The sequence below is a fragment of the Nicrophorus vespilloides genome, unplaced genomic scaffold, assembly GCF_001412225.1.
Source record: "Nicrophorus vespilloides isolate i.1.1-1 unplaced genomic scaffold, Nicve_v1.0, whole genome shotgun sequence".
Taxonomy (NCBI): domain Eukaryota; kingdom Metazoa; phylum Arthropoda; class Insecta; order Coleoptera; family Silphidae; genus Nicrophorus; species Nicrophorus vespilloides.
Genome location: NW_017096005.1, coordinates 85458 through 100498, shown reverse-complemented (window position 1 = coordinate 100498; position 15041 = coordinate 85458). Strand labels below are relative to the sequence as shown.

Sequence of the window (15041 nt, the reverse complement as noted above, 5' to 3'; positions counted from 1 at the left end):
TAGTTTGACAGGGGCGGATTTAGGATTCATGATCAAAACAAACTATAAATACAACTAATACTGATATGTAACTGGCAAACAACAGAACCCAGCTAAATGTGGAGGAGTTTCCAGAAGGCAGATCGTTATTAGAAGAAGAAGAAGAAGAAATACAACTAACCCTAACTTGTACTATGGAGGTACAATTATTACCAGAAGAAGAAAAACTCAAATTTGAATAGGCTTACAGTGTTAGTCGAGGGACCCCAAACAATATTAGCCGAGGGCCCCAAAAATTAACGAAACGCCCGTCTTAATATAATGAATTTTCTATCAATTTTCATAAAAAGTTTCAGGTAAAAACATAACATATTTAATTTATATATTTGTATCATGAAGAAGACTCATAGTTTTTTTAATTTTACAGCACAGATGTTACCTCTCCATTCATTAAAGAACATAATTAATAAAACAGCGAGAATAAAAAAAAATTGTTAATTAGACTCTGATAAACACAATTTTGTTAATATTCAATAGAATGAAATTTTAAAAAAATACCATTTTTTTTTAGGAAAATTTAAAATATTTCATGTATTCATTTAGTAGAAGTCTACAAATAATGGTTGCTGATAATTAAAATTTATTGTTCGTAACAAAAAATAAAAAGTTATTGGGATAGGAACACAGAGGTTACAAAATTATTATATACAACGAATTTCATTTATAATGAAAGACATTTGAATAAAGGACAACACAAAATTATACTTTCAATATTTGTTTTTATCTTGCATTGATAGTTTATTGTACATCACACGAATAGCGTTCTAATTAATTAACAACAAAAAAAAAAGTAGTATTTCGTAATATAATAAATCTTTGTTCTACGCGTGCGATTACATAACGGTATTCAGGTGTAAAATGGAAGTCGCAGTCCACAGGGTATTGGTTCCCTTATGGTAGACTACTTTATTGGCAGCCAAATTTAGTCATATACAATGGTTATTTGACGTTGGAAAATGTCACAGCCATAAAATTATTAATCATGATATACTGTATATATATAAATAATTGAAAATGTATGAAAAAAAAAACAGATGTAAACCCTGATTTAAAAGTCACAATAAAGATCTAAATTCCCCCTCAGCGCAATTCTTTATTAAAATATATGTATATGTTCATAAATTACAAATAATACTGTTGGTTAAGCTTTACAAAAACGTCTCAGTAATCGAGCTTAAATTAATATTGGAAGAATGAACCACAAAGAAACACAGGTGTAACAAGCGAAACATAATGAATAAAAAAACAATAACAGAGACACGTATCTACGCACAAGATCATACAGTAACCCATGTCTCGAGGTTTCGGTTGCGACTGTTTAAATAAAAGCATATAATAAATTGATAGAGACATTCACATTACATAGTTGAGCATGGAAATATTTACAGTTAAAAAGTAATTGATAATAAATAGAATAAATAAAAAAGTAGTAAATACAAAAATTATACTCATACGAGCCACAAAAATAAACTTAATAGGCTCACACAAAAACGTTTAAACAGAATATGATGCGTGTATGAGAGATACGTCATTAACTATTTATGTCCTGCATCCCTAGGTTAACTTCATCTCCGCTCATGTTATAAAATTGAAGGCAATGCGCATAGGAATTGAACTCATATAGTAAACATATAAAATAAAATCAATTTGCAGAATGGAACATTTTCGTTTTGCATTAGAGCATATTGTACCACTTTCACTTTCCAATATTTTCTTTTAAATGCATAAAAATAATATAGATTCTCTGTATTTTCCTTCATTTCCTTTTCTTTTTTTAAACTATGTATATAGTACATATATATTTATATATATAATATATATCCAGTATCATTAAATTAATAACAGTCTTTTTTTTAACGAAACAGCCAGACTAATTACTGTTTATATAAATAAAAATTAAAATCACGTCATTTTATAATCAATAACATTTAAATATTCAAACTTGCTAGTGTAATTATTTTTTTTTTCGTTTTCATTTAAATATATAGATTTTCTTTTGTTATATATATAATATACATTCTTTTATGTCCAATTACATATCTACATATTTATATATAAATGCAAAGATAATTTTGCGAATAGTACTTTCCAAATAAGTAATTTAATAACATTTCGTAATGTTCATTGTGGATAATCGAAGATAGCAAGTTTGAATGTTAAACTAGAGTCTGTTAGATGTCCACTGTTCGCAGACTAAGTGAACTTACTTCATGTTCACAATCGTGACTTGATCATGTATGACGACTGCGTTGTTATGAAGTTGGCTGGTCGAGGTGGTCGCAGATTCTGATGATTCGCTGACATCTGCATGTAAGATGTATCCATTAACATCGTTTAATCGAATGTGTTTACTTTCGTTGGTTAGTCTTTCACTAGGCGACCGCTTCACCGAAACTTTGACCGTTGAACTTTGACTTTTGTTGGAGGTGTTCTTCTGCGCGCCGGATTTTGATGGTTGGTTTGGGAGCTGGCTGGTGGGTGAATCAGGGAGATTTTGTCGAGCGATTCCTAAGATCTCGTTGCGCTGATGGTAAAGATGCTTATGATGCAACATGAACGTAGTACCCACTTTCCTGGCTGTCCTTGTGATCATGCTTAAAGGTTTCGGATGAGACGTGTAAACGGGCGTCCTATCTCCGAACGACGGTATTTTCTTGACAAAAGCAGCGGAACGTCGTTTATCTTGATTGTTAAAGAATTCTTCGTCAAAGACTTCTTGTCCGTATGCGTAGCACTTTCGTTGCTGTGGTTTTGCTGCGGCGTCTCCACCTTCTTTTGCGAGCCTCAAAACAGGCAATTTTGGTGGTACCTGAAAGTGATGAAAATACAATTTTATGACTAATTATAACTCTTCTTGCACGGAGTCAAACATAGATACACTTGATATGGGGAGTATGGTCCTTACATTTCGAACTCCTGGTGTCGTTGGACTCATGGGCATGTGAAGCACAGTCGGAGGAACCGCATTTCTCTGAGGTTTCGTGGCAGTCAATGGTGAGATAGCTGCTGTCGAAGGCTTCAATATATCTACTTTAATATTTGAAGCACTTTGGTGCGGCGATGGCGCAAGTTTCTTAAAAACACACACAGAACATTAATAAAAAACAACATACTTTGGGTAAATAAAAAAGGCCCAACAATTGCTTAAATATTTTCCCAAACTAGAAAACAAAACTAAAATTTGCAATGAACCAAACAAAACAGAAATCATAACTAAAGTAACAAAACATTGACATCAATATTAATATTTGTATTGTTAATAATAATAATAATAGTAATAATAAATAAAATAATAAGAACAAAAAATAAATAAAATAAAAAAATAAAAATTGATGACGATCTTTAAAGGAGAATTTCGATACCTCAACTGTCGCAGTTGAAGTGCTCGGGATGTTCAAGTTGGGGGGTGGTGATGGTGATGGTATTGGTGGTGGTGTTGGTGGTGGTGGTGGTGTTGGTGGTTTGGCCTCCTCCGATGCACATGATTGTCCACATGGGCAAGAGTAGACAACTTCTCTCGCGCAGTAATTATGCTCTTGAAATATTTGAGTTTGACGCTCGGTCAATTCTAAAATACTAAAGAGAGAATCTTCATCAAACTGGTTAGTATCATTATCAGGTCGGTCGTCGAGATTTGCCACAATATCATGATCAGTAATAGGTACACCTATGTCACTTTCAAGAATATTGCGCCTTGTTGATGTTTGTCGACTGTCGAAACACTCTACGTCGGCTAACAAATCTTTAAGAACTTGTTGATATATTGGCAACTTATCCAGAGAACAAAGTCGCGCCGCGGTATTGCCATCATCTTGGAAGCGGAAGAGTTTTTTATAAAGTTCATTTTGGAACACGAAGTCTAAAGTCTCTTCGCTTCCTATGTTATCGTCTTGTCTTTTGAGCACTGGACGTTCATCAACACGGTTACTAAATATACGGGTAGTGCGCATCTTAGATAGAGATGATGTATTTTTCTTTCCCTACCGCACACTAAATGCATAATGGAAAAAGAAATACTACGCATTAGAAATCTGCCCTTATCAGCATAAAACATGAAAAGAAGAAACTTACAGTCTATGGCTGTCTTCTCTCGTCTTATCCAATCTCTCAACGAAGGTGCGAGTACTCTTTTTGCTCGGCCGTTTAGCGATGCTTCCAGCATCCTATAATATACAAACAACCCTCTTATAAGTATCATGCGTGCACATTCCAAATCAAATTCCCTCGTTTTCTTTAAAAATGGGTACATTTGCATAATTGTCATTAGTACATAGTTTGGAACTACTGGTAGTTCCACTGACAGATGTTAGTTAGTTAATGGGAAAAGATCCTAAGTACTCGAATTATTATTATTTTTGTTGTTAATCATTATAACATTGTCCAAAATACAAAAACAAAACAAAGAAACTTAATCCAATAGTCATCTTTTTTTTAAAGAAAATTTCATTTCAATTTTATTTGGAGGCCTTTTGTTATACATCTTCATATTGACAAAAAACATGGATACATGGACACAAACAGTCACAAACAAATTGTATTGCAAAATTGGGTCGGCCAGAAAATAAAATTGAAGGAGTACCAAAAAACGTAAACTTAAGTTGCTAAACAGATAAGGAAACAATATCTAAGAACACATATAACATTTACTCAAGAGAAAAGAGAAGTCAAGAAGTAGTGAAAGATAAAAAAAAAAATATTTAAGCAATTATTCAGTTCACAGAGTCCAAGTGACTTGCATTTGTCCTTCACATACAGTAAATTACTCACCAAAATTGATTGAATTGACGTTTCTTTCCTATTGACGGTGGCTTGTAGGTCGATCACCAATTTATACTCTTTCGATTTACTGGACTGCCAATGATTTGTATGCTAAAACAGATTCATATTGATATTATCAATTTTCATCATTAAAGTAAAGTAAAATACTGATTGTAATCTGTTTAAAATTAATCATAGCTTTAACTTAGTTAAGCTAAGGGGGATGAAATCCTTGTCCTTTGCCAATTTGTACTTACGTTTACTTTCGCGCTCTTAAGTTCAGCAGTCGATTTCGCAGTCTTATCGATCTTCTCGTCCTCTTTGGTTTTCCTCCCACTTTTTTTACTCCTTTTATGCTTCGAGGAAGAGGACGAGGGGGCGGTATGAGATGAGGAACTTTTGGGAGACACTGGTTTGGCAACAATAATTGGGGGAATAAGTGGCTCTGCTGCTGGTATCCTGGTGGGCGGTGTAGTAGCTGCCTTCTGTAAATGGAAATTCTTATTAAATGCAAAACTGGCAACAATACAAAATGCTTGTATAATACCGCAAAGAGTGGAGGTGGAGGCACAGATGGAGGAAGCCCAGTTCTTTTCTTGTTCTTTGCTGGCTGGTATTTCTTTTTTAACAGGCTCGTGCCCGGTGGTATAAAATTGGGCCTGCCACTCTTGCTGGTTGAAGATCCTTTCGTTTGTACTTGATTTGCTTGCACTATCAGTTTATCATGGTTAGGATTATTACAATGCTTGGGATACACACATGGTAATAAAACTGTACCACACTTTTCACACTCTATTAAAACTTTATTATCTAACTTAGGAAACTCCCCATACAGAGGAAAGTCTCGCCGAGGTAGTAAAGGTATTGTTTTATACTCCAATGCACTAGGTTTTGTTGTAACTATAAACAGACAGGTTAAAAGAAAATTCATCTACCACCACAAGCCAAACCCTACTGGAAATGTTTTTTGTTACTAGGGGTGTCCACTCTTTCCACGATTTTCCTGAATATTGTAAAAGTTCAGGTATCCCACTTGTAGACATTTTTTACCTGCAACACATGAGAAAGATACAACTAATTAGCGCACAATTAGATACTGTTTATAGGCGTCTCGTTTTTTTTCAGTGCTTGTGACAAGAGTTCCAAGATTTTTCTGCTGTCGGACAGGGAAGTGTTCATTATCATTATTATCAGGTTTATGTGATGTAAAGCGGGGGTAGGTGGGGGTAAAAAAATCAATTACTGTTGGTGGATGAAAAATGGACACCCTGTAATAGGAGAAGCATCTAACCTCTATTTTTTTGTACGTTCACTCGCCTCTTTAGAAATTACTAATATTCCAATTATAAAATATATTTTTGTGCGATTTGCCCCCTTCCCCCCCGGGTGTTGTTGGGCCGTTTCCGAATGTCGTGTCTTTGAGGGCCGTAGGTTCACGTCCTCGGCGATGTGGAAGGAGTCGAACGAAGTGAGATAAAGTAATGAATTAAAAAGATACGTTGATCGTGTTCCTAGGAGGGCCGGCTAAAATCACTACTACGAATTGACAGCTGTTCCACGAACTGCTCCAGCATACTTTGCACTCTGAATGGAAACGGTTGCACGGCTTTACGTATGTCGATCTCGAGACACTGTACTGTCTGTAAACTCTCTTCTTTTCTCTTCGCCGAGCGCCAAACGGAATTGGCAGGAATCAGGGGGGGACTTGTATTTACTGGGATCCTCAATGAATCCCACGGCCTTTTAACGACGGTGCAGTTGACACTGTGCCTGTGCCACCACTACGCAGGACCGTACCAGGATCAACATCGCCGCCGACGCTGTCATGAGGTTCAACTTCATTAAGAAAATATCAATAATTACAGGCCATCTCCAGACCAGCCAACCCGCACGAATCCTCTTCGATTTTGATCAAAGGATTCAACAACAGAAGACACCTAAAGGAACCTCGCAAAATCAACACTCACCACTTAGGGAGGGTTGCACCGGTAATCGCAAAATGTACCAAGGTTGGCCGGTCGTTAAATAGCAGTTTGCACGGCTAACCAAAATTACGAAGGAGTTACAACACCGCGTGCTTCTGCTTCAACCTTCCAACACCAGCACCAAATGACCCATTTCTGCTCGCTGCGCGCTATGTTTTGTATTTGCTCTTTTTCTTTTATATTATCTGTCTCCTACTAATTTCGCCTCTTTCTTTTCTCGCGTCTACCCGTCTTTAGGAAGAACCGTAGCATCGGAAGCTCTTCCTACAAAGATGCAATCAATGTCTGCAATATATGCGCGATTATTCGATTCCTGGCTGCACGCACGCTCGCACAAGTTACATAAGCTTTCTTTCCTTAGCTCAATTAACAATATTAATAACATTACCCTACAAATTCACATCTTGATGATAATGCGCAATTCCATAATAGCAAAAGTAACAATTATTAATAAATCTATAAAAAGATCAATTTCTTAAATTGCCCATACAAGCAAACAAAGGGTAATTAATTAATATTGTTACATTTTATTGCAACTCGTAAACAAACTTCTTACTTTCTTAAAATTATCGCGTTCCTTATCGTAGTCATTGAATGCAATCAATCGGCGCGCGAAAAAAAAACAAATCGCAAGTTTATGTAAACAATTTAAACTTATGAATTGGAAATACACGTATTGGAATTGCAACACAACGAAAACGTTCTAATCATGCCTTAGTAATTCATATTATACGGGTTAAATGTTGACCTTTCTATTGTCGTTATCGTAAATATTCAACGTTTTCCATCTATATACAAAAGAAATATTCAATTCTGTAGATCAAACGAGAAGGAAAAATGTACGTTCTATGAACGTATTGAGTACGTCCGTACGAACAAAGGCACAAGCAATAATCTAGTGTTAAACAATTTGGGAAATTCTGAACTACTATTAAAATACCAGCATTACACTAAAATGAACTTAATTGAAAATCGAAGTAACGTTTTATAATTGTATATAAATTGAAAGAATATGTGTATAAAATATAATTACATGTTGAATAACAAAAACTATAGAAACTCATTTTTGTACTTCGTGCAGTATACGTGCTTAACACTTGAAGTATCACTGATCACTGCTTTTTTTCTGACAGTATTTCATTTCGCTAATTCTTAGGTTTATTATCGAATTGTATGCTACTATGAATCATAATTATGCTTGTGAACAAAAAAGCGTTAGTCAGTCTGTTTGCTTATCATAAATGAAAAAATGTATACAAAAGTATCATATACAGTAAGCGCTCAGTTAACGTGCATCCTTGTAGCGTATTTTTGGTTGTGATACAATCATATTTCACACATGATGTACCTGGTAATCCTAATATTATATAATCCTTATATTATATAATGGGCGTGCTCCCATCACGTTTACTTGATTCTCAACTTTGGTGACTTTAAATATGAGCTTGTATCATGGTTTTTGATAATAGGTAATTAAATATGTACGACTTAAGACAAAAATGTTTGTAGCAACGTACAATGACTGTTCATATAAATGGTTATTACGTTCGTGCGAACGGAGAGACCAAACATTGTAGATTCGCTATACCCAAGATTAAGTTTGAAAGCGTAAAGCAAAACAAAACAGAAAATGTTATCTTTATACTTGTATAATTGTATTTTAACACCAGAATAATTAAGGTTTTAATACAAACACCTGAGGATATTTAGATTCCAATATAAATCTACAAAAGTTATATAAGTTATTCGTGATTATTAATTATAAATAGATATGTTGTATTCATGTTCATGATGACATTTAACTCGAGGTTATCCAGCAGATTTCTATGGAATTGTGGATACACTTGAACAAAATGATAACCCGAAAGTGTTAGTGTTAAGACATGATATTGATAGTCAGAAAACTAAAGAATGCTATAAAGTTGAATATAGTTCTAGGAAAATGAACCATCGAAAAAAAAGGTATTTTTAAGATAACTGCAAATTATAGATGTCCTGGTCATAACTGTATTTTCAAAATAAGATAAATGAAATTCACATATTTTCATAGAAACAATCGAATCGAATTATAACAGTGTAAATTTTACCAAATTATTAATATTTTGTACTATAAATAAACAAAATTTTGATTCTATCAATCAAACAACAAAGGCCAAGAAAGTGTATAAGATTTAGTAACAACTAAAGATTAACTTGTTTTTCTAATTAATTGTTTATTTACACAAATTCTAATTTTAATAATGATCAAAACTACTTTCTCTATTTTAAAAGCATACATTGAAAGTGATTGTAACATTAATGAGTTATTAACAAGTATTTTAATTAAGAAAAAGTATAAGAATTCACTTTATAGACAATTATAATTAAAAGTCATAATTAAATAAAATACAACAGCAATTAGTGTGAGACTAATGGAAATAAGTTCATATTTTCTGTTCTTTTTATTAATTAATTTATATTTTTTTGTATTGAAAAGTAAATAAATTATAGTAAATTAAAAAAAAAATTGTTTTCTCAGTTTATTATGAAATTTAAGACCTATTTTTGTAATAACAATGTTTATAGAATAGTAAAAATAAATACAGGACAGGAAAATTTGTAAGTAATTATCAATAAATACTAATTAATTATTGAATTGAATATGTTTAATTTTTCATAGTTTTTGTCAAAAAGGATAATTTCAAACGATAAAACCAGGATTATTTCAGCTTACTGAATAGATTACAAATAGATTTATTACGTACTAACACGGATTGGATTAAAGAAACTAATATCAAAAGAAAATGTAAATAATCTTTATGTATGAATATGACCTTTTCTAGAATGACCATCAAGATTAATCAAATTATATTTTCTATGCCAACTAATGGACGATGCGACATTTGTTGCTATTCAAGCATCTCTTTGTATATTCATTCATACGTACATCAGACAGTGACGTCTTTGCACTTTAAAAGTCTAATAACATTCCCTTGATTACTAGGAATGATGAAGTGCATTCATTATTTATTGTTAACATCATATACATATACAATAAGTTTAATATTTCATCATTTTGAAATGATTATTTGTGTTTTCAAATCTTCAATAATTGTATAGATAATTTAATTATTTTGACTATATTTCGTTTCAAAAAATATCATCACCTTAGAATAAAATTGAAGGTGATTGTTATATAGACAACTTTACATACATGCATTCAATTGGTTTTTATTGAATAATAATTGATTGAAGCCTGATACAACTATACTTATATCTTGGAATTAAAGCTTTACCTGAATTTATGAAATAAATTAGTCGTTATTATAAACTGAGACTTAAGTCATTTGACTAATTATTAGAACAGGACCGGCTTTAACAATTTTCTAAAACTGAAAAGCGTCGAAATCAATTCGTTATTTTAGAGAAAAACATTTGGTTATATGTAGAATTACATAATTTATACAGTTATCACTCAAATATCGCACAAAAATTTTCGAATGTATGTTTCATCGTTTATTAAAATTACTTTTAGGTACGTGTCTATTGTACGAATATTTGTACGTTACTAGAGGATAAAAACGATTATTTATGTATAAACAATAATTTTGTCCATTTTTTTAAAATTTGCTCAATTAAAAATTTGTTTGTATTGAAATTTTCAAACCGTACTTTAGTGAATCCGCATTGATTGAAGCCGTACTATGCGAGGTGTTGCTGTAATTGTAAAAAAAATACAAAATTTTGTAAGCAAAATTTACCTGTTGTTTTTTTAAAATAATAATACAAATTTATTGTATACATATAATAAATACGTCATTTATTATTTTTGATTGAATCATTGAATTTAAGTACGTGATGCAAATAACGTTCATTTCTTGCGTTGCACAAAATTGTTTATACTAATAAGTAAACAATATTATTATTGGTATGTGTAATAAACTTTTGTTGCATTTATGCGACTGTAAACAAATCTGCAAAATAATTCCGAACGCATTTAGAAACAGCGAACTTGGAGAGAGTTTGAATTGATTGACGAATTACAGTTGCACGTCCGGTCTCAAAATCATTTCAACAAGTTAATAATAGACGGGGACAATTTAAATAATAACACTTTAACGAGCAACCATTGGTAATTGAATATATCAACGCGTATTCACAAAAGCAATCGTTGCTTCAACATGTTCACTAATAGAAAACAAACAATGGTATCAACTTACTTCGGTGAAGATATCCATGGTTCAGCATTCTTAGCTGCCAGAAAATTGAGTGTTGAAGTCTTGCAAAAGTCTGTCAATGAAAGATTTCAATTAAATTATTATTATAAAGAAACAATGATTGATATGTGCTTCAAGGAACATCAAATATTTACATTACAAAGTGCATTAGGATTGTTTATTTACAAAAAGTTACGCAAATCTCACCTTGAGATCCTTCAGGCGTTTTTAATCCAGTTTGAAATACAGATTCAAACTTTTGGGTATGTTGGATCATCGAAGATCAACAGATTGCATCTACGATCACCAAGAGTTTCATTACTATTTCTCTGATAGTTGGAAGCGATTTCGCGTTCGATGAGTCGGCAACTATCGGATTAACTCGTCCATTCCCCCTATAAATTGCGCACAATCCGAATCCAGCCGGATTATCTTAAGTAGTATTTGGATTACATGCAAGAATGTTGTCTAACTTACCTTAGGTTACTTAAGCACCCTTAGGGACTATACTTGTAGAATCTACACCATTGCTAGTACTAAGAGTAATGCATGGAAGTACAAACAATAATTAAACGGACAACAAATACAAAAAACGGTGATATTTTTTGATGCACTTGTATCAATAAATTATTAACCTGGCGTTCGCACTCTTAATTAGCAAAAAATTTGCTTCTCTAAAACAATAAGAAAAAAAAAGATATTCATATGGAAAATCATGTTTGCATAATTTCGAGGAAAGGTAATAATAAAGTCTTCGGATATTTTATTGCAATTTTTTTTTATTTTCGCTTTTTTTTTAGTTTATTTCATATAAAAATTATATTACCTAGTAAACAGTAAATTTCTTTTTTTTTATAATTTAGCAATAAGAAAATATTCGTCTTAGATATTTCCCTATCGTAATAGTAAGCACAAGACTTGATCCTAAGATGTTACATAATTAGATTTTGAATCGCAGGATTTAATGAGTGTTTGTATATATAAATAAGTATTATATATACATACACGTATTTTTTTTTTGTAATTGGAAAACATCATGTAATAATTGCAATATATAATAAATATACGTATAAAAACATGTTACTTAAACACCTAAAAAAATCGTTTTGGGCTATTGGTTGTAATTCATCATCTCTGTACAAACATAAATTGAATCCTGAAAACTAATAACTAAAGAATTTTCAGTCCAAGGAATTTACAAAGAAATTTTCAGGTATTGTCATTACGCAAATTGTCATACATATCATTGTAGTTTTGGTTGTTTTGTATACATACACACGCGGCGAAGTCCCATGCGCATAACATATATAGTAGGATATTGTTTTAATATCAGCGTTAAATAATAAACCTTACTGCAACTATTATCACAAAAAATAATAATAAAATAAATTAACAAAATTCTAGATTTTGGCATTTGTTGATTTCTAACACTTCCTCGTATTAATTACGTCTTGAATATATGTACACATATAGTATATTAAAAAATATATATGTGCACATATATATCTAACGACACACGAAGAAGGTTAATAATAATATTCGAAACAAAATTAAATATGTTACAATGCAAAATTGTAAAAACAAATTAACAAAGCTCTTTTTAGATAATTAATAGTAAAGAATCAATAAATAATTGTTTCCCATTAGTTTCAATTTTTCGGTTTTTTTTTATATAAATTTAAAAATTTACTATATATAAGATCACATATTTTGTCCATATTAAAGTTTTGCCGAATATAAACGTATTACGGTATGTATACATCAATTTGTCATCTAATATATACATACTCATAAACATTTATATAAAAATTCATATATTTTTTTTTTAATTGAAAATACATTATTTCTTTTATTTCTCTAGTCTCTTACTCTACCAGGCACTCTGTTTTTATATAGTACTTTTTCATTTATATTATGCAACAATATACAATATATGACACGAAATTATTAAATTTTTCTCTCTTTAAAGATATTATTTTTAAATATACCTTTATTTATTTTATTTTTTTTATATATATTTATATAAACATATCACATATGTAGGATATTTTTTTTTGTTTTTATTTACTACACACTATTTTCATCAGTTTGAAAATAATGTCCATATTACACATATTTTTTTTTATATTTATGATACACCTAATCTGTTGGCTAACACAGTTTTTAAATTGTGTTTAATTTTTAATACAAAAAATAGGTTTCGTCTCGAATAATATTATTTAACTGGGCCAGTCAAGAATGAGGTGCACTGCACTTCATTGTTAATGGTGAATAGCCTCAAATATAATCTATTGTGGATAAAAACATGAGCTCTGGTGATAGCTATCACATAGTATCACTATATAACAGTCAACAAGTATAGAGACACTATAAATAATTACGGCTAACCTTAACAAATAAATGATTTTTCAATTAATATAACCTTAGATTAGAGTATTTACAATTTATACATTTGAAACTGTACGTATGGATTATTTGATATAAATATGGTCAAATTTGGTCATAAGGAAGGCCTCTTGTGTGGGCAGTTATCAATTCACTAATGCAATAACTATGTGTTTCATAACCAATTTTGACAATGTTTATAATGTTGTTTCAGTAAATGAATGTTATATTTTCTTTTGCATTACAAATACACATTGACTTACGTTGCTTTTTTAAGGCGCTTAACTGCTTTTTCTGGTGGGTTAGTTGGTGAAGCAGATCTGGGCTTCTTATTATTTGACTTGCACATGGCACAGTGGAACACCTAAAACACCAATTGATTTTAGTCACAGTCTTTGAACTTCCATCAAACAAAACTCACATCAGGTATATTGGATTTTTTAATCCTAGCACAAGATAGATGTATCCATGTATAGCATATGGAACATTCAATCATTGGTCTACCAGCAAAGGGTTTGCGGCAGAAACATGTAACTGTTTGGAAAGAATCATTATCATCTGAGTCTTCCTCTGCACTGGGCTTCTCATCATCATGACCAGAATGAGTTGTTTCCGAATTAACACTACTTCCAGAACTATCCAATGGTGGACTTTGGTTAGATACATTTCGAGCTTCCTGAAATTATTGGCACATTTCAATATCACTGCACTGCTTCTCACATAAACACATGGAGTTAGAGGTATATTATATTAATGTAATGGTTTCTCTAATCACCTCCTTATCTTCAGTTTCATAGTTTTCATACTGCAACACATATGTGCAGAACAGATAGAAATCATCTCTGGTTCTAGGCCTTCTGATAACGGATGGTTTCGGTGCTTCGTCGCTGGTCTAGAAACAAGGGGAAAGGACGAAATTAAATCTTTCGTATTGGAAACGAAAATTATAACCTAAAATAGGCATACGACCAAAATAAAAAAATACTCACAGATTCTTCTGCCATTGCAATGCCAGGGGCTGAAACAAAATTCACAATTAACTTAAATTCTTTGCTGTTCTCCAAAAAAGGCAAATATTCGCGAGAACGAAGACTCATTAGATTTTTGGATAAAAAATGCTACTGTAGTCAAAACAAACTTTACCTGATAATTCTATGTTGGTCATTACCTAACGAATACCCAAATAATGAATGTATTTAAATTGATTGTCATTCCAATACACTATAGGCTTTAAGACTATTCAAAACTGTTTACACAAATCTCGCAAAAAATACTCTCAGTACCTGTGCAGGGTAGATGTCATACAGGGACAATTTTATATATTTGATAGTACGTCGTTTCCAAGTATATTCTCTCTCTTCGTCGCACCAACGAAGCAACATATGATTATAAAACGGTTACGTGAATAACATTAAGCAGTGTTGCCAATGTTATCAAAATGTAATCTTAATAGAAAAAAATTATAAACATTGAAGTCCAATCGGACTATAATGTTCAATTATAAGTTAAATACTGTCGAACCATTATAAAAGTGCAGTTTACGTAAACGGATGAATGTAATATTATTTTATATTAAGGAAATCACATATATTCCAACAGTTGCTAGATTTAATTTAAAGGATATGGCAGCACTGCTTTGTTCCTGCGCGTTAAAATCAAAAGGATAATGGTAAAATCG

The 15041-nt window shown here is 31.8% G+C and overlaps 2 protein-coding genes across 6 annotated transcripts; both read right to left on the bottom strand.

The window, feature by feature from the left end:
* Positions 1-2051: 2051 nt before the first annotated feature.
* On the bottom strand, positions 2052-11294 carry LOC108569145 (ataxin-7-like protein 1). Of its 4 annotated transcripts, XM_017930577.1 has the most exons (10): positions 11186-11294; positions 10982-11051; positions 5753-5847; positions 5345-5697; positions 5055-5282; positions 4807-4908; positions 4111-4202; positions 3402-3615; positions 2945-3112; positions 2052-2848 (listed from the first exon to the last, which is right to left on the bottom strand). In XM_017930577.1, the coding sequence occupies exons 3-10, from the start codon at positions 5838-5840 to the stop codon at positions 2243-2245; spliced, it is 1851 nt and encodes a 616-aa protein (XP_017786066.1). In that variant the 5' UTR covers positions 5841-5847; positions 10982-11051; positions 11186-11294; the 3' UTR covers positions 2052-2242. The 4 variants fall into 4 exon arrangements, with proteins under 4 accessions (XP_017786066.1, XP_017786068.1, XP_017786067.1 ...); XM_017930579.1 differs by lacking the exons at positions 10982-11051; positions 11186-11294 and adding an exon at positions 6765-7109; XM_017930578.1 differs by lacking the exons at positions 10982-11051; positions 11186-11294 and adding an exon at positions 6115-6700.
* Positions 11295-13083: 1789 nt separating this feature from the next.
* LOC108569142 (PHD finger protein 23-like) lies at positions 13084-14743 on the bottom strand. 2 transcript variants are annotated; one of them, XM_017930572.1, is made up of 5 exons: positions 14507-14743; positions 14353-14381; positions 14139-14255; positions 13785-14039; positions 13084-13727 (listed from the first exon to the last, which is right to left on the bottom strand). In XM_017930572.1, the coding sequence occupies exons 1-5, from the start codon at positions 14526-14528 to the stop codon at positions 13623-13625; spliced, it is 528 nt and encodes a 175-aa protein (XP_017786061.1). In that variant the 5' UTR covers positions 14529-14743; the 3' UTR covers positions 13084-13622. The 2 variants fall into 2 exon arrangements, with proteins under 2 accessions (XP_017786061.1, XP_017786062.1); XM_017930573.1 differs by having other exon boundaries at positions 14647-14736.
* Positions 14744-15041: the final 298 nt, after the last annotated feature.

Excerpts from the sequence above, each read along its gene's own strand:
- LOC108569142 (XM_017930572.1), bottom strand. The coding sequence starts at position 14,528 with ATGACCAACATAGAATTATCAG. Across the intron at positions 14,256-14,352 it reads TTGCAATGGCAGAAGAATCT|ACCAGCGACGAAGCACCGAA; the intron begins GTGAGTATTTTT and ends CCTTGTTTCTAG. Across the intron at positions 14,040-14,138 it reads ATGAAACTGAAGATAAGGAG|GAAGCTCGAAATGTATCTAA; the intron begins GTGATTAGAGAA and ends CAATAATTTCAG.
- LOC108569145 (XM_017930577.1), bottom strand. The coding sequence starts at position 5,840 with ATGTCTACAAGTGGGATACCTGAACTTTTACAATATTCAGGAAAATCG. Across the intron at positions 4,203-4,806 it reads CGTCAATTCAATCAATTTTG|GATGCTGGAAGCATCGCTAA; the intron begins GTGAGTAATTTA and ends TGTATATTATAG. Across the intron at positions 3,616-4,110 it reads AGAGAAGACAGCCATAGACT|TATTTTAGAATTGACCGAGC; the intron begins GTAAGTTTCTTC and ends TTCTCTCTTTAG.